Below are 17,960 nucleotides of genomic sequence, written 5' to 3'. Positions count from 1 at the left end.
AAGGATCTGTTCCTTGCAGCATGTGGAGGGGAGTAGGACAAGAAACAACGAGCTTATATTGCAGCAAGGAAAGTTCAAGATAGATATCAGGGAAAGCTTTCTAATGGCAGGGACAGTTACACATGGCACTTGCCTCCTGGCCTGCGGAGTCATCACGAGGGTGAGACGCGCCAGGCTGCTGGGAGCGGTCAGGTATGACCAACCTTATTGCAGGGCAGCAGGGATGTGCTAGTGTTTCCTGACAGCCTCTCCTCCAACCTCACTTTCGGAAAGCAATCCAAGGACTGTCAAGAGCAGGCGCACCATGGTGATTTTCCCTGACAGAATGGAAGGGAAATTAGGCAAAGCCTAGAGTACATTTCAGTACTCTTGCTCCTTCGCCGTCGTATTTGTTTGCACATATGGAAACGGCTGCACCTGCTTGGTTTGCTTTTTCTCCACCACTTCGCTGGTCGTCTTCTGTCACCCTGTGGCTCACCAGTGTGTCCGTGGAGCACAGCCTGAAAGCTGCAAGACTAGGCATCCTCCCGAGCCCCCTCCTGGCTCTCTCCACTGTGAGCACGAGCTCAGCTGAGCAGTTCGTGGCCCTGACTGCAGCGCGGGTGGTAGTGCTGCGGTTCGGTGCAGCACACCATATCTGGCTCCAAACAGGCTTCTGCCCTGCTCAGACTGCCAGCCTGTTTCCGAGAAATCAGCCGTAAGATATAATCTAGAGCCTTCAGATGGACAGCTAGATCCTTCTAAAGGCCGTCTGTTCTGGATTTCAGATTACGCTTTATCAGAAAGATCACAGGAACAGCGAATAACACTTGCCTCACCCAATCTAGTGTTTGGAGGCAGCGGTTGTCTTTACCTCAATTATGCCATGGAGTTCCCTGCACATTCTCACTTTAAGAATCTCTATTTGGTTTGCAGGGACTCTTATTCCTTAACTGCTATATTTATAGACTCAACTTGTGCCCTCAAAATCGGTTTGAATTCCTTCTACTTTTGAGAGCAGCTACTAGTGTTATAGATTATCTAGTCAAAGCTTAGCTAACAATTTTGTTACCATGGTATGAAGCAGAAGAGAGAAGCCCTATCTTTACTTTTGCTGTGTTAGCTTTTGTAGTTCAAATAATAATTAAGATTTTTTTTTTGTCAGTAAAATGAGCAAACATGAATTGAAGACGAACAAATAAAAATATGGGTTGGGGGGAGCTAATACACTAATGACATGATTCTGCAAACCCTGTTTTTCTTGCTTCACTGTTAACCCAAGCGTAAATGTTCTTCTGCTGAAGGTCTGCCTCCTCCGACTGGAGCTCCGCTTTAAAACTATTGCTTCTGCACAGCTTGTCCTTCAAAAGCTAAACGACAATAATAAATTGTCCTACTTACACAAGAGACCTATTTCGCCTTTTCACTGTGCTCATAAAAACAATAGCAGTGCTAAATACACCTGAAGATCAAAGTCCTGTTTTGCAAAACAGATTCTGTGCACCAAATCAACAGACTTCTTACAGATTTGTTGCTATGGTGCTATTGCCTTGACAAGTTAAAATATCCCTCATCAGTCTCCGTGGGAGCTCATACAGAAGAGTAACCATCAACAATATTAGAACATTTCCTTGACTACAGTCACTGAACAGTTAATTTTTTTTTCCTTTTTCTTTTTTTATCATCCTTAACTTCATGTTTTGCTATTAACCCATCAGCTGATCATTAACTATAGGTAATGAATGACTGATTTCCAAAGGATTGTTCCAAAGCTGGGTTGGTTTTTCATTTTTTCCTGAATGACTTCAGTATCTCCCAGCAGCACACACACAACCTATTGAATCCCCCTGGAGAATCCGAGACTAAATGGGGAGGTGCTTGCAGGTTATCTGCCTATAAACACACTGCTCAGAGCTGATAAACTCACTGAGGCTGTATCCTGCTTTCCAGTTTAACTCAAGCCTTACTAAGTGGCAGGAGTAACCTGTCTGAACCGTTGTGGGTCACAGTGTGCGGTCTTTAATCAACATTCCCACTTAAGTCATCTGGAGCTTAGCTGCCCTGAAACCTGAATCAGGATTTTGCTCCTGTTTACCTGAGTGCTTGTCCTTTTTATTTCAGCATAATTGATTACGGATAAATGTAATGTTGCTTCAGAAATGATCAAATGCCGAATGGACTTCTTCTCCTCAGCCCCCAGCTTTAAAAGGCTGACAGCTGGTATTTTCTAGTGGCAACTTGCTTAGCCTGGATAGAGACATCTGCTAATAATAAAAGGAGGATTTTTTTTTTTTTTTATAAATAAACTCTTCTGACTCAGAGTCGTCATACTAAGCCACAAGACCAAGACTAGCCTTCCCTTCTGACTTAAGATCCACAAGACTGAAGAAGCTGACTCTGACTCAGAGCAGGGGGGCTGGGGTTGGACTGTGTCTACAGCCTTTCTTCTCGGAACAACATGGCCAGAAGTAAGATGAGAGAAGGCCTCCACTACGCTGGCCCTGATCTCTCTTTGGGAATCACTGGGGGTTTGATGGTTCCCATTGGTATTAAGCTCGTATATGTAAGTAGCAGTCTTAGACATCCCTACACGGATAGGCATAAAACATAAGAAAATATGTACTTATTTCCACAACTGACGCATCTTTGAACTTTATTTGTAAGTACCTCTGTCAGATCAGTAGAAGTATAACAACAGCTCTGGAATTAAAAACTTCTCACTACACCTTTCAAGCTAAGTATTTCCAGCTTGTTCTGCACAGCAGTTTTCAGCAAAATAAGTTTCATTGAAGAATATGAAGTCCTGAAACTATTGGTGTGCGTGTGTGTGTGTGTGTGTGTGTGTGTGTGTGTATTTTTGTGGGAGCCACAGGAGAAAACATCCCAAATAAATTTCTCAGATAAAAATAATGTAGAAAAAGCTTAAGATTGTCAAGGCATTACATTTTTTATATTATTGACATTTAGAATAGTGTTTTCTTTATTCAGATGGCTTTTACAATTTCAATAATTTTATACTTTCGGGTGGAGAAAAAAATCAACTTGAAATTATTGAAATTAAGTGTTTCAGTTGACTCAAATGGCATTTTTGTTGTTTGCCTGCAAATATTTACCACAGTTTAATTCTTCTGTCTCATTCTGAAGGATTTTTTTTCCATCTCAGGTAGCTTCCCACCATAGAGTATAGTAACCGGGTATTCTGTGCCTGAGGAAGGAATAGGATGAAGTTCCTACGAGGACAGCGCACATGTGCACTTGAAATATGGCCACGGAGGAGCAGCGCAGCTGCACCGCGGCTTCGGGGGTGCAGCCGGGCTGTGCTGCCAGGCACGCAGCAGGGGAGCGCTCCGGTCGAGCAAGCAGCCCACCGGGCACCCCGCGAAGAGCTGCCAGCCTGAGGCTCTGCAGCGCAAGAAACTGGGCAGGAATCATCTAAAATGGGGAAGAGTCATTCTTGTTCATACATTCACTGAATCTTCCAGTTGCAGAAATGCAATCCAGTCATTTCACAGTCAGCAGGAAGAACGTCCCAGTGTATCAAAAGCACCAACTTCCCAGAATTTGTCTCTAGTGCTAAAATCCTGCAGAGAAACCTGTTACTGTGCATGGGGGGGGACTGCTCCCAGTGGGGACAAAGTTCACAGGGAATTACAAGGTCGTAGCCAAGAAAACGTAGAGGTATCTGCTGCTGCATCTACTCACATTAAGAGCAGCCCTGCACCTTGGTGGGACCAGGACTGTGATAGTAACTCTGGCTTCACCTTGCCCCTGTGTGAAGCTGTTTCCCTGGACTCTGCAAGCCCACACTAGGAAGTTTTCCAGCTCCCAGCAACAAAATAGCACTTCTACCAGCACAGTTTATAACAGGGCCTCAGGCAAAAAGCCCTGGTATAACTAAAAACACTTCCACGGTCACAGAGCCGCCAGCGCCCCTGAGGGCAGGAACCCCGGGAACACCCAGGCCCCCGAGGAGCAGCGCCGTGCCAGCCGTGCTTGCTGCACGCCCTCGGCTGCGATGCTGAGAGGCTGGCGCGGCCGGGCTGCAGCGGCGTGGGGCTGCGGGACCCGGGCCGTGGGGCTGCCGTGCGTGGGGCTGCTGAGGTGCCGGGATGCTGTGCTGCAGGCAGGGCTCCGGGGCTCCTGGGCTGGGGGGCTGCAGGGCTGGGGGGCGGGATGTGGGGCTGCAGGGCTGGGGCGCTGCATGAGGGATGCGGGTTGCGGCAGCCGGTTGCGGCGGTGGCGCTCGCCCCCTGCTGCCGCGGCGGTGGCGCTCGCCCCCTGCTGCCGCGGCGGTGGCGCTCGCCCCCTGCTGCCGCGGCGGTGGCGCTCGCCCCCTGCTGCCGCGGCGGTGGCGCTCGCCCCCTGCTGCCGCGGCGGTGGCGCTCGCCCCCTGCTGCCGCGGCGGTGGCGCTCGCCCCCTGCTGCCGCGGCGGTGGCGCTCGCCCCCTGCTGCCGCGGCGGTGGCGCTCGCCCCCTGCTGCCGCGGCGGTGGCGCTCGCCCCCTGCTGCCGCGGCGGTGGCGCTCGCCCCCTGCTGCCGCGGCGGCGGCGCCGGCAGGACCGCTCCGAGCGCAAAGCGCGGGGGAAACCGCCCAGCCCCGGCCGAAACTTGTCCCGGGCAGCGGGGCCGGGCCGGGCCCTGGCAACAAAGGAGCCTGCGCTTCCCATGCCAGATGCGCTGTGGTGCCATCAGGTTACTAATTTATACCATTAGTCACGGCTTGGAGGTCACAATATCACGTTCAGAGGCTATTTGCCCACTAGCTGGAGTCGCTCGCAGGGGACCAAGCCTTGGCATCATCCTTGTTTTCAGCTCACTGTGGCCATGTGTGCATCGGAGCTGCTAGCAGGAATGGCACCCAAAATCCCCAGCATCCCTCTTTTCCGATCTGCAGAACATCCCCATTAAGCAGCACAACAAACTTATGCGTCCATACAGTACGAGCGATCTAACTCGCCTTCCCCCAGGGACCACCAGCACATGTAGAGGCACTGCATACTCCCTACCACACGTGGTGGGGCTACTTTTTATCCTGTTGTTGTATTCTTTTGCTTTCTAGACTATAAAACCCTCCGCTATCAGAAACACTGTCCTGGTATACATGCAAATAGACCGTGCTGCACTCACCTCTTGATCTCGTTTCAGATGAACTAAAAAGTTACTCACATGATTAATTACTTCTCATCAAGTATAGGCATTACTAACCTCTAGTACACTGCACGCAGCACAGCGAGTTTCCCAGAGCTGTTCTGTACCACTCGGTGCAGTGTTAGCAGCACAGCTAGGACTCAGGGGGTAAGATCAAGAGCAGCATGTTTCTCAGACATTATATCACCTATGGACCATTTCTGGGGTCTTTTCAAGCAGACAAAAACTGATGCTTTAGCTGCTCGTGAACAGCAGGAGCAAGAGACAGCAGGTCACATCCCAGGGCAGGGTGGACATGCAGAAGCTGCCCTGTCGGTCCTCCCTTCCCTGACAGACTGTTCAGACACCAGACTAAGGGAAAAATATTTTGTTGCATAGATCATTAGTTTTTACCCTGTTTTAATTTGCAGATCCCGATAAGAAGCATTTTCCAGCAGTGGAGCAGACCTTCTGGCATGAATTTAAGCCAACAGAGAATAGGGTGGATTTTCTTAGCTCCCTTTCCCCTATAGATAACCCATAGATCCCCTCAGGGCCTGCAGACAATAGCTTGCAAACTGTTGGCATTGACAGATGAGTTGCCTGCCCCCTCCCCACCTCCCCACAGCCTGGAAAAATGCTTGCTTCTCTGTTACTTAAACAGCTTAAATATTCCAACCCTAAACAATGCTGGAGCTAATAACAGAAATATGGACTGGTTTAGGATTTGTGCCTCCTGATCCCTTCCATTCTCCCTAACGACTCCCAGGAAAGGGATCTTGTCACAGGCAGAAGCAAACACGGACCACTGCAGCACCAGCAGGAATATACATATACAGAAGCAAGGACACATCTAGTGCTGTAGACTCCTGGTGGTGAGGCTGGCTTACAATTCCCATACCCATGTGCCAAGGCACCAGTATACACTGCAGTATAGATGTGTTCAAACCCTTCATGGCAAAACACTGAAACTGCTCTAAGAGTAGGAAAGGATCTGGCTAGCAAGCAAGCTCTGTGTGTTTGGGCCTGGATCTGTTAAAAACCATCTTGTTTCCTCCAGAATATTGGAAGTAATGAAACTGCCTGCAGTAAAACACCCGATAAACCTCTCCGCCTCTATAGAAAGAATAAATGCATGTCATTTTCCAATTAGCTTTTGCTCTGAGCAATTATGCTGATCAAATAATTGAATAAGTGACAGGAATGTGAATCTGGAGACACTTAATTTCATTCATCTGCCAGTTTATAGCTTGAAATGCACAAGCACATAAGCCAGGCTAATGTGTTATTTATAACTTTGGAAATACAATTATAGTAGTCAAACATGAAGAGTTGTATGTCCAGTGTGCAGAGAGGAAGGCTTCTGCTAATAAATTGTAATACTAGCAGCATAATGAGCGAGCTCGTGGTTTATAGGCCAGCATGTAGGACAAGAAGGATGTGTGGCTTGTGTTTGAAAAAGTGAGCAAGAGTGATGTCACTGTTAGTAGCAGTGGAAACGTCCCTGACCTGAATGTGCAGTGGAGGGGCTATGCAGCCAAAGTGCTACTTCCATGTTTTATAAGACACTGTGTATGTGCTGCTCCAGGATCTGTCAATGTGGGGCTGCATCTCCCTTAACCGGCCCTGCCCGGGCACACGAATACCTCTCTGGAAGTGAAACTGAGCATCGTCTGTGAGGGAGAACCAGAACTGTGATCCTTTGCAGTGAGGTGCATGCAAAAGACACAAACAAGATATTTCTTACATACAGCATGTCGTGAACAAGCACCAAGGTGCTCTGCAAAACTCCGGTTCAGCATGCTTGACCTCTGAAGCACTGGAATAACCTTCACAAACCTGGGCCCGCCTTCCATCAGAAGCATGGGCTGTGCTTGGGAGTTTTCTTCAGAAATAAAAAAAGGGCAAAGCAGGAAAACAAAGTGTTTGTTTTTCATCTTAAAGCTAACTTTAGATTGTCTTAACTGATTGTAACTTTTATCTGAAATCCCCATAGCAATCTGGCCTGCCATCCAACAGGAACTAATTAGCAGAGATACATAGTAATAAAAATAGTGCACAGGCATGAGCCATTGCCTCACAGGGAATATTACCTGGATGAGTGCTACATTGACTGCAAAGAGGAAATTTGTGCAATTAATTGCTTCCTGGTTAAAGGCATTTGCCTCTGGCCCTTAAATCTTCAAAACCTAAAAACACACACTGAAGTAAATCTGGAATTACCCCATGCTAGTCAAAAGTGTTACTCCAGACAGCAGAATTTGGTGCTGTAATTTTGGTTGTGAATCAACACTTTCCTGTCTAAGCATATTGTACCATAAGGCACATCTGTAGAAGGTGCTCCAGTTTTCAAAACCAGCAGCCCACAAAAGGTCCTGTGAGGATTTTATTAAAACGGTTTCTAAACCAGCTTAGTTAAATCGGTATCATTGTCCTCTGAGGACAAGATCTTATGGGAATTAATTTCACAGACTGTGAAGCAGCAGAGCCAAAAAAACCCCAGGATGCTGCAGGCTGGATATGCTGATAAGCTTTAGGTGAAAACAAAAAATCGTCACTGATTACAGACTCACCAGAAGAGGGGCTGCTCTGCATGAATATGCCAGGCAACACAGAGGCCTTCTGCCTACTCACATAAATCACTTGTGTCCAAGCAAACAAGACAGGTCCTAACCCCCATGAAGGAGAAACCCCTCTGAGGCAGGGTGGGAGGAGTGAACACTGGGGACGAGTCCTGGGAGATGGAGGCGTGTGGGGAAGGTTGTGACTGCTGCCCCTGGGGCCTGCCTGCATTGGTGTCCTATTCAAGTGAAACCACATCCTAAAAGAGCCAGCCGATTCACCAGCACTGTGCACCTTTCCTTAAGCTGTCTTAATTTTCAGGAGGGCATCTGCTCCACCCCATGCGCGGTGTCACATGCTATACCCAGTCAGGTGAAACAACTTCATATTAGCACACCAAACGCTATTGCTGCTGCCTCCTGGGAAGTTGCAATGCTGGTGATTTATGGACCACACTGTTCCCTCTGAAGAGAAAGCCTAGAAGGACGGCCTTTTTGGTAGCACAGTTTGTCACACTAAAACAGAGGTGGGACAGAAATGCATGCTTGGTTTGCTCATGTGCTACTGTTGCTCTAGTATTGCCCCTCTATAACTTCTTTCCAGTTGGTTTTGCTAAATTGACTGATGTGCCAAACAAGAGAAGCAGTTTAATATATAATTAACTCTGAGCACATGTCACGTACTGTCAAATTCAGGGGAACATGTTAGGCTCTTAAAATTAAGCATGAGCTTAAGCACTTTGCTGAATGGAGGTCTGAAGGAAAATGATTACAAATCTTTCTTTGAACACCCTCCAGCTCCACTCCTTTCCACATACATTGTCATTAATGAGTGAAGATGGGGAGGTATATGGCCTTAATTATGTAAGACAGACACACAGATTGTAATTCAACATGTAATTTGGCCTCTTCCGCAACACCAGTTTGGCGCCTCTGCTGGAGAAGTTACATTGCGGAGTGGGAAAATAAACAATCCTGCCAATTGTTACGGCAAAAAAGCAGAACAGGAACTGCTTATCAGAGACCTTCATTTTAAGAGGAAAAAGTCACTGAATCCTGAGGAAGGAAGGATTCTCTGGAGAGTTTCAAGTACCCTTCTGACAACCTCATCCTGCAGGAGCTGGGCAGGGAGCTGGGCCCCTTCCTACTGTGAAAACTGAGTCCAGACAACTGGAAATGAATGTAACAGGAGGAGCCCCCAGACTGCAGGGTGCTCTAAAGCAGTAATAAAAAAAACCTCAGTCCAAACAGTTAAAACTGATCGGTGCAGATAGTTGTCTATCAATTATGATTTTAGAAACAGTAGGAATGACTCAGAACCCAGAGAACTGAAGTTCAGAAATGTTAGAAGTAAGGTTTTTCCTTGGCCCACAGTCAGGCCGGCAGCTGCCTGTGAAGTTCAGACCTCAGCTTTGCCCAGGTTTGCAAGTGTTTACACATGCATGCCTCATGTCACGAAGGGTCCACTTTACTCTTTTTCAGCTTCAACAGAATTTTGACTTTGGCTCAGCTTGGGGTAGGATCAGCTTTCTGGAAGGACAGAAGAAGAATTATGTTTGTTCTGGGTGCAGCTAGCCAAGACCCAAACAGCTACGTGATTTTCTTTTTAACAATTTGAAATCATCGTTAATCCAAGCATATCCAAGGACTTCCCAAACTGTGGTGAAGTTCTGCTTCTTGGCCTGCTTTCCTAATGCAGTGCATCCAATAATAACGTGTAATATGTTAGCACATCCGAACCAGCTTCCCAACAGCTGCAGGGCCAAATTATATTTTGGGTAATCTAGGACTTTGAGTCCTGATATTGCCACTGCATGAAGAGATTAATATCTCAACTGTCACGTGTGCTTCCAGCTCTTGTACTGGTCTATGAGAACAAACTGGACATAATCATAGCTGCTTGCGTATACAGTTGATGCCTCTTTTGCCTGCACTGAGGTAATACTCACCAATGCAAACTCTCGTGGGACCTCCACTGGTAATGATGTGCTATCACAGCTCTCGTCAAGTAGTTTTGGGAGCAGATTCCCTGCATCCTCCCGTATTATCTTCTACTTGGCTGAGAAGTGGGGGGAGATAGGATAAATAACACAGTCACAGAAAGTGATCTAATATTGCCTTAAACGTGTCCTTATCAGTCACGTTAACCACCAGGAAGGGGAATGCTGTTCAGTGGCCAACACAGGCCAGGCTTTCTGCTACTTTCTCTCTGCTGCATCAAACTGAGCATATTTGTAGCAGAGAATTTAGTCCAGACTGCAATCCTGTAGTTGAGAACTGTACAATAGGGCATGGGTATGTTAAAGTTGCACTGTGAAAGTTCCCTAAATAGGTAATAATCCTCTCTGTGTCTGAGATGGCCCAAGCAAATTCTGACCTATTACTTTAGCTAGGGTCCTTTGTAATTACATACATATGGCATAAATCTATTTTCATAAAAACAATATACTACATATAATTGGGAAGTGTTTTTTGCACAGTTTGAAGTGTTTATCTGTTCACCATTTTTCAGAGTTACAGGCATATATATACATACATACATATAAAAAAATGTGCAAGTATCAATATGTATCAGAGCACTTGAACCTCTAGGGAAAAAGGATGTGTCCACAGCTACATTGACAAAGCTCTTCCAGTTTTGGATAGGCCAGATTCTGGATTTGACTTTCATTAGGAAAAGCATGCTGGGAGTTTGAAGAACTACTAATATTTTTAATTAAAAACCAACCCAATTGAAACATAGGAGCGGCGCAGTAAAGGGGATGTAAGGAGTTTGCATGTAGTTATGAAGATTGATGGGGGGGACCTGCTGCATATTGTGCTAGAGTGCAAAGCTACATTATGAGGGCGAGATTGGTTGACCTCTCATTTGGAACTTCAGTCCAATATTGAAGTAAAGGGACAACGAGAGGTGACACAGGGTTGACTGTTAGCAGTCATTAAGCTGAACAACTTCCGTTTAGCTATAAAGAGGTATCTATCATGAGAGAGCTGAAGCTTGGACAAACAGCTTTTCACGTCTCTGTAGGGATTTGCAGTTCGGCAAAACATTTCAGTGGCAGAACAAAAGTCAGGTGTTGGTATGTACCTTAAAAAAAAAAAAAAGCACAAAGCTGAGAAGCTGAGATCCTCTGCAGGGTGCCTGCTAATGGTGGAGAGACATGGGAGTAAAGGAAAACATTAAAAGATTAAGGTGCAAACATCAGAAAACACAGAAGAAAAGCAATACGAAGCAAAGAAAATGAGTTGCAAGATGCTAACCCTAACATCCAAATTACTCAGTGCACCATCTTCATCCCACAGTGCGCTACAAAAATGTTCCAAAACACACTGCAAGGCGGGACAGCTTTAATGGCAATGCCTGTCCACAGCATACTAACATCTCAAACTGACAAAACTCCACCTGGTGAGATGCCCAGTGCACTGCACATTAAGGATTTAAGTATGCACGTACTCTGAGGACAAAATCAACTCTGCAAGGTAACAAACATTATGGCATTACATGGTCTAGCATTGATATGGCCTCAAGTATCTACCCAAAGTAATACAGGTAGAGCCTCTCCTCAACTCTACAGTTCTATCTACAGTGTTGAAAAACAGTTTCTTTAAACTTCACCTTAAGCCATACACCCACTTTGTATGAATGCAAATGAAGTGACATTATTTGAGTTTTATCACTTTCCGGCCTCCTTCATCTCCCTCACAAATGTTCACTGACCTGAAGCTCTTTGACATCACTGGAAATTTATTAATGGATTTAATAAACTCTGAACCAGGCCGCCAACATTCTCTTTTTGATCATGATGTAATAAAAACAGAAATACACTGCTAGTGTTATATGTCCAAAATTTTTAATATATGTTCCTTGCCATTCAGAAAAGTTATTGCATTAATTTCTGATACATAAATTCATCTAAATTAAAAAAAAATCTTCATTTTACACATCACAATTTTGTCACAGCAGCTAAAGGAAAACAGATTTTATATGTAATTCTCTCAAAGTGAAGAAAATATGCTAGCAAAAGTACAACTAGCACTTCCCCAAATCAACAAAACTGCTAACGTATTATTCAGTAGTTCCCACAAACCCCAATTTGAACAATCTCCATAAGTGTACAGCTCAGGAAAAGAAAAGTGCCATTCTGAATTGCTGTCTGCAAATCTGAAATTTATTAAAAAATAACTTTCAGCATATGATGACTTTATCTGATAACAATTAACATACAATGTGTGTTTAATTTAATTACACACCATTTTCCTTAAATCATTGTTTTCCTTTAATTATGATTTAAATAGATCCACAAGTTACAAAATATCAATGCTACCTACAGCAGTTTACAAAATTCAGACACCCTTGTGGATCTGTAACAGGCATGTAAACACAACTTCATCACCCAAATGAAAGGCCAGATTTCCTGATCGATTAAAATCAACTTCCACGTGAGCCAACTGCTCCCTGGATGATGGCAGAGACAAATCAGGAGGACAGACATGCCCTAAATAGATTGAAGAAGGGTGTGGCGATAACGGTGAAACACATGCATGGCAGAATTACATTCTACATTTCATCCACTGATGAGAATAAGATGTGCTTTACCAGCTTGTAACTGAAGCCTGAACAGAGCTCTCCTCCTATTCAATCACATGACAGCACCAGGAATCAGGAATCTATAATTCCGCTTCTTACACAAAGTCCTCAAACATAACAAATAATCAGAGCCTTGAAAAGTAGTTCCACAGGTTACCCTTTTATTGCACAGTTAAAAAAAAAAAAAAAAAAAAAAAAAAAAGGAAGGCTCATCTGTATTTGTTCTGTGCTCACAAGTAAAGATGCTTTCTTCTGCTGTAAAGCAAACAATAAAAATATATTTTTCTTCAGGGAAAAAAAGCCTCCCCTTTCCCTCTCCTCCAGAATACCCATCCTCATGGAGAACTCTAACTTACAATCCACTTGAAAACATTTCTTAGATTAAGTAAGGCCTGGTGGCTACCTTTGCCTACTTTAAACAGACGAGATAGAATACATTACTTCAATATACTTCACTAGGTTCTGGTATCAAAGACAATTCACTAGTGAAATAACACCCAGGCAGCGCTCTCTTAGAGGTAACGTTCACACAAGTACTAACTCTCACCATCACTGTAATTTAAGATAAAAGCAATAGCTATTTCAGTGGTTTTCAATCAATTTTACCTAAGTGCACTGAGCTACCCTCTAGAAACACCTTGCCCATTTTTTTTCCCGTGATTTGCTAACAAAATGGCCAAACATTGGAGAGCAAGTGCGTAGACACAGTAGGATGCTTTGTAAAATCTGACAGCTCAAAAAGCATCCAAAGAACAAGAGGATGAAAACTAGCCATTAAGGTGAAAATAAAACTGCACTCAACTAGCAGTGTGAAAGTACAGAAAAATGAAGAGGCTCCAGTATAAGCAGCTACCCAGAATGCTCTTACTGGTATTATCTTTTGTTTGTTCATGCAGTCATGAGGCATTCATTACCAAGATACAAACTGCAAAACTTTTCATTTAAAGAGTTAAGAGGAAAAGGATAATCAGTTATTCCAGTTAAGATCACTTAAGAGTCTAATACAATGTTATTAATCGTAACATCATCTTCTCACAACTAAGAAGGTCTGTGCTAAAGCAGAAAAAGTTTAAGCAGCTTGGAAGATGATGCTCGCAGCCTTCTGAAGACAGTCTCCATACAGGATTTGGCTTATCTTATTTTCAGAGACACATACTGAATGAGACAGTCATCACCATTCATCCAAGCAAACAGGTATTTGCATAAATGTCCCTCACCTTGCACTCAAGCCACAAAGTAAATCTGGAATAACCCAGATGTAAAACCAGTTGTAGATCTCCCAATCACAGGGCTAAAGCACACTTAAATGTGGGAGAACACTGCTATTTTAGCTTTGAAATGCACACACATTAGAGTTCTCAACCAAATACAGTCCTCATGTTTTCTGTAAAAAGGATAGCTCTTCTCAGTTATTGCTGTATAACAGGGAATAATACAAACATTTTCAGGAGAGTTAGAGTATATATTTTCAAGACCGTGATTTATGAAAAGCATTACTTCCAGACTCTTTCTCCTGTGCTGCTTCTGTACAGCAGAACTAGAATGCTGTTTCTTCCAGACAAAAAGCATACCTTGATTAAAACCTTCTCCCTGCCTTGCACTTTTCAGGAGCATATATGCCTCTTAACTATGTTTTCTACCAGTAGGTAATGGTCCATAATGAATTTATGACAGTGCCTCAAGTAAAAGACCATACTGCACCTAATGGACTTGACCCCAATGAATTCCCTGAGAAAACAAGAAAGGGGAACACAAAGGAGAAGGGAAGAAATTATTCTCACTTCTTCTCTGAAGGGAACAAATGTTTCTGACAGTAGAAATTTTGTCTTCAGAGAGGTGCAACTTAAGTTGACAGGTCAGCTTATTAAAGAGAACAAGAAGCCCCTTCATCCAAACACAAATATTTACTCAAATAAGATTTTTAATTTAGATCTGTCTCTGACATGAACAAAACACTTTTGTATGTCAGAAAAACTAAAGAGCCTGCATCACTACCAGACAAATCAGATTCTGCAAATCCATGTTGTTTATCTGTACTGCTGAGTCACATCTGGATGGTGGACAGGCTTCACCGAATACCACACCCTGGGAGTGTTTCAGCACTTCCCTTCTGCAAAAACACTGCCTTAAAACAGAATTCATACAGTCATATGATTAGAAGTGATCTTTTCCTGCTGTATCATGTTAATATATTTAAGACTTTCACAAACATTTTATTTGGCCAAAATTTGTATATTATGCTATTTCCCAAGTCACAAACACTACACAAGCCATTCTTAAAGGGCATGCTGTTCAAGGGCATGTGACTTCAATCTTAAAAAAAAAAAAAAGAAGAAGGAAAAGTTTTAACCACTGCAGGCTTTGATTGTAAGTCTTCAGCTTCAGGAAGGCTGCAGATAGACTTCCATGTTTTCTGAGGACTCAGAAAACATTTAGTTCATAATTTTAATGTACAACATTTTCAGTAAGTGCTTTCACACTCTGCCCGTGAGAACAGTTAGTTCACTTCACACCACAGAGGTGGTACTTTCTGGATTTACACGCATCAGTCTTGAAGCATTTCTCAGATCCTGTAGCTGCTTGGCTGGCTTTCCAACTCCTTCCTCAAATCTTTTTTCCACAACAGGAAGGACAGTTTCATAAAGGAAGGATGCATTCTGCCTAATGAATGCTTTCTTCTCAGGGTCCTGTTCACACCGTAAACTGTAATCAACATGCTGGACAGCCACAAGGATGATTTCCACAAGACTCTCCAAAAGAACCATATGCAGCTCTGGAAAGTAAAGCTTTAACGCTTCCTCCAAGAAGGCCATAGTCTGCTTAGTGAAAGCTACCACAGTATAGCTAAGGTTGACCCAGCAGTCATCACCAGTGTATTGGTCAAAATTGCCTACCCCACAGCTTCTCATCTCCTCTCTCAGTTTTCCCAGAGCCTCTGGAGTCATCAGGTTCATCCTCCTCCACATCTCTTCAGAGTTGCGATGCTTGGTGGCCTCAATGATGATATCCTTATAGCTCTGCAAAGCACCTTTGATATCCTTTACCAGAAGGGCATGAATGATGAAGGTAAGATCCAGTCCAATCTCACTGAGCTGCTTGCAGTGCTCTTTAGCTACCTTGGGTATTAAAGAAAAGTTAAGTGTGTTATCAGTTTGCATTCCCCTTTTACATTTTAAAAGTTTATCAAATTTATCATTCTCAAAAATTGAGAAGTGTTATTTATGTTTTACAGATTTCTCCTACCTTAAGAAACTCCTTTTTAATGAGAATGAAGTAACTGAAAGACAAACCTTGCCTGTAAAAAATACTACATACAACATTAGAAACCTTTTTTTTTTCTTCCTATTAGCAGCTGAGAGATACCATAACCTGAGAAATTAAGGACTTCTTGAAGTCCTTTAAAAAAATTAAGGAAATATAGTCCAGTAAAGGCTTGGAAAACAAACAAAAGTGTTCACAATACTCATCATTCAGATAAACCTTACGTAAATTTAAGGATCTCCTACCAGTTAAAGGCAAATTAAGAATGAACACATTTTGCATTTCTGTTAAGGACAGTTTTTTTTTTGCTCTGTACTTTAAGATTAATGCTTGTTTTTTTGTTGTTAAATTGGAAAAAAACAAACAAACCCCAAATGAATCACATTAACTTTTCAATGCAGGAAACTTTTTCAAGCAATGTGCTCAAAGTCAGAGTCAACAACTGAGCTAGGGTTAGAAATGGGGAGTTACAAGCTTTCCATCCTTTGCTTAGTCCATCATATCACACCACCTTCCTTTCGCTCTTACCTTCACACACTCCGCTGCAGTTGACAAGCTCTCTTTACTGTCGAATACCTGCTTACTGAAGGCATCTACAAACATCCTCATGGAAGAACGGGCCCACACAACAAAGGCAGAGTAGCAGCCGTTGTTGCCAGCGAAGTCCGTTTCAAACTCTCTTGCCGTCTCGAGGAGGCTGGTGAAAAAGACGTGGCAGAGTTTGTGGATGTAGAGTAGCGTGGCACCTTCGATGCGCAGCTGTCGAATGGCCGTGTGCACAGCAGCTGCTCGGTTCTTCAGGAAGAGCTCGCATGCCTTGGTAGACTGGCCCAAGCGAATAAGCTGGGACACAGCCCGGCGGGTGGCCCGCGGCCCTCCTCGCAGCGAGCGGTCTGGAGACAGCTCAAACACCAGCACATCTGTGAGCTGCCGGACCCGCTCATCCACCTTGGCCCGCAGCTCCTTCACAGGCTGGCTTACGGGCTTGTCCCCCAGGTACTCGTTGAGTTTATCCAAGAGGTCCACCGCCCCCTCAAAGTCCCGCTGAGCAATGCAGACGTCCAGGTCCTCGGGCAGCTCCTGGATCCACTCAAGGGAGAGGTCGACCGTCTCCTCCTCGGCAGGGGGCTCCTCATCCTCCTCCTCGTCCTCCTCGAAGGGGTTGGTGGATTCGGGGGGTGTCGGGGTGGGCCGGGGCAGGGCCTCCTGCTCCAGGCGGCGCTTCTCGCTGAGGGCCCGGTTGCGCTTGGTCTCCTCCAGCACCTCCAGCCACTCCTTCTTGATCTTGGCATTCTCGGCCTGGAAGATGCGGCTCTCGGGGAACATGAGCAGCTTGAACATGTCCTTCATGGGTGGGTTGTCCTTGACATTGACCACGGCGAGCCCGTCGAGGGGGTACAGGGCGTCATAGCGGTAGGCGCCGCGGCGGTTGGGCAGGGCCGTGGCCACGAGCAGGCAGTCGTTCATGAGGAAGGCGTGCACCCGCTGGATCTGCGCCATGTGGTCGGCATCATACTCCAGCAGGTCGCCATTGTACACCAGGTACTTGCCGGGGCTCTCGGGCAGCAGGTCGCGGCAGCCCTCCACCTTCTCCAGGAGGGTGGTGAGGGTGCGCTGCCGCCCCTCCTCGCTGGCCGCCACCTCCTTGGCCGAGAGGGGCAGGAAGGGGTCGTCGGCGGCAGCACGGCGGGCGCCCAGGGCGGGGTCGTCGCGATCGGCCTGGAGCAGCAGGGCCTGGGTGACGGCCTCCATGATGCCCTTCTGCTCGGTGAGGATGTGGCTGAGCTGGTACATCTCGCTCTCCAGGTAGCTGATCTCGCGCGCCGTCTCGATGAACTGCCGGTAGTTCTGGTAGACGTTGCGCTTCAGGCTCTGCGCCGTCTCTTCGCTCAGCGCCTGGATGCGCTGCCGGTGCTCCTGCAGATCCCGGTCGCCGTCCGACTGCTGCGACAGCTGCTTCACGTACTCCGCCGCCACGAAGCCCCCCGACTCCAGCTGCCGCCGCAGCCGGCTCCCGCCGCCTTCGCCCAGCGACAGCGCCATCGCCACCGTCACGGCGGCGAGCCCGCCCCGCCGCGCCAAGCCGCCACCAGCCCCGCAGCCCGGCACTCGCCCCGCCGCCGCCGCTGCCGCCGGCGAGACCGCTGCCGCGCCTGCGCACAGCGGCACGTACGCCGCCTGCGCCAGCATGGCCGCGCCGCCGCGCACGCGCCCCGGCTCCGCTCCGAGCAGCTCCGAGCGGCTCCGAGCAGCTCAGCGCGACGCGAGGCGCACGCGCAGGCGCGGCGGAAGCGCCTCTCCCCGCCGCTCTCAGCTCTGGCGAGCGTGCGCGCCGCCGAGCCGCGCCGCGGGAGGAGGAGTCGCGCCGGGACTGTCGCGCGCATGCGCCCGGCGGGGAAAAGAAACAGCGCGGGGGGGGGGGGGGGGGGGGGAACACGCCGTCG

At 46.2% G+C, this 17,960-nt stretch overlaps 1 protein-coding gene across 1 annotated transcript; it reads right to left on the bottom strand.

Annotated features, from left to right (window-relative positions):
* Nucleotides 1-11,501: 11,501 nt before the first annotated feature.
* Nucleotides 11,502-17,802, bottom strand: EXOC8 (exocyst complex component 8). The gene is made up of 2 exons (XM_026117279.2): nucleotides 16,045-17,802; nucleotides 11,502-15,371 (listed from the first exon to the last, which is right to left on the bottom strand). The coding sequence occupies exons 1-2, from the start codon at nucleotides 17,704-17,706 to the stop codon at nucleotides 14,763-14,765; spliced, it is 2,271 nt and encodes a 756-aa protein (XP_025973064.2). The 5' UTR covers nucleotides 17,707-17,802; the 3' UTR covers nucleotides 11,502-14,762.
* Nucleotides 17,803-17,960: the final 158 nt, after the last annotated feature.

The sequence above is a fragment of the Dromaius novaehollandiae genome, chromosome 3 (genome assembly GCF_036370855.1).
Source record: "Dromaius novaehollandiae isolate bDroNov1 chromosome 3, bDroNov1.hap1, whole genome shotgun sequence".
Lineage (NCBI taxonomy): Eukaryota > Metazoa > Chordata > Aves > Casuariiformes > Dromaiidae > Dromaius > Dromaius novaehollandiae.
Note: the sequence above shows the minus strand (reverse complement) of the source record. Positions and strands in the feature narration are given on the sequence as shown.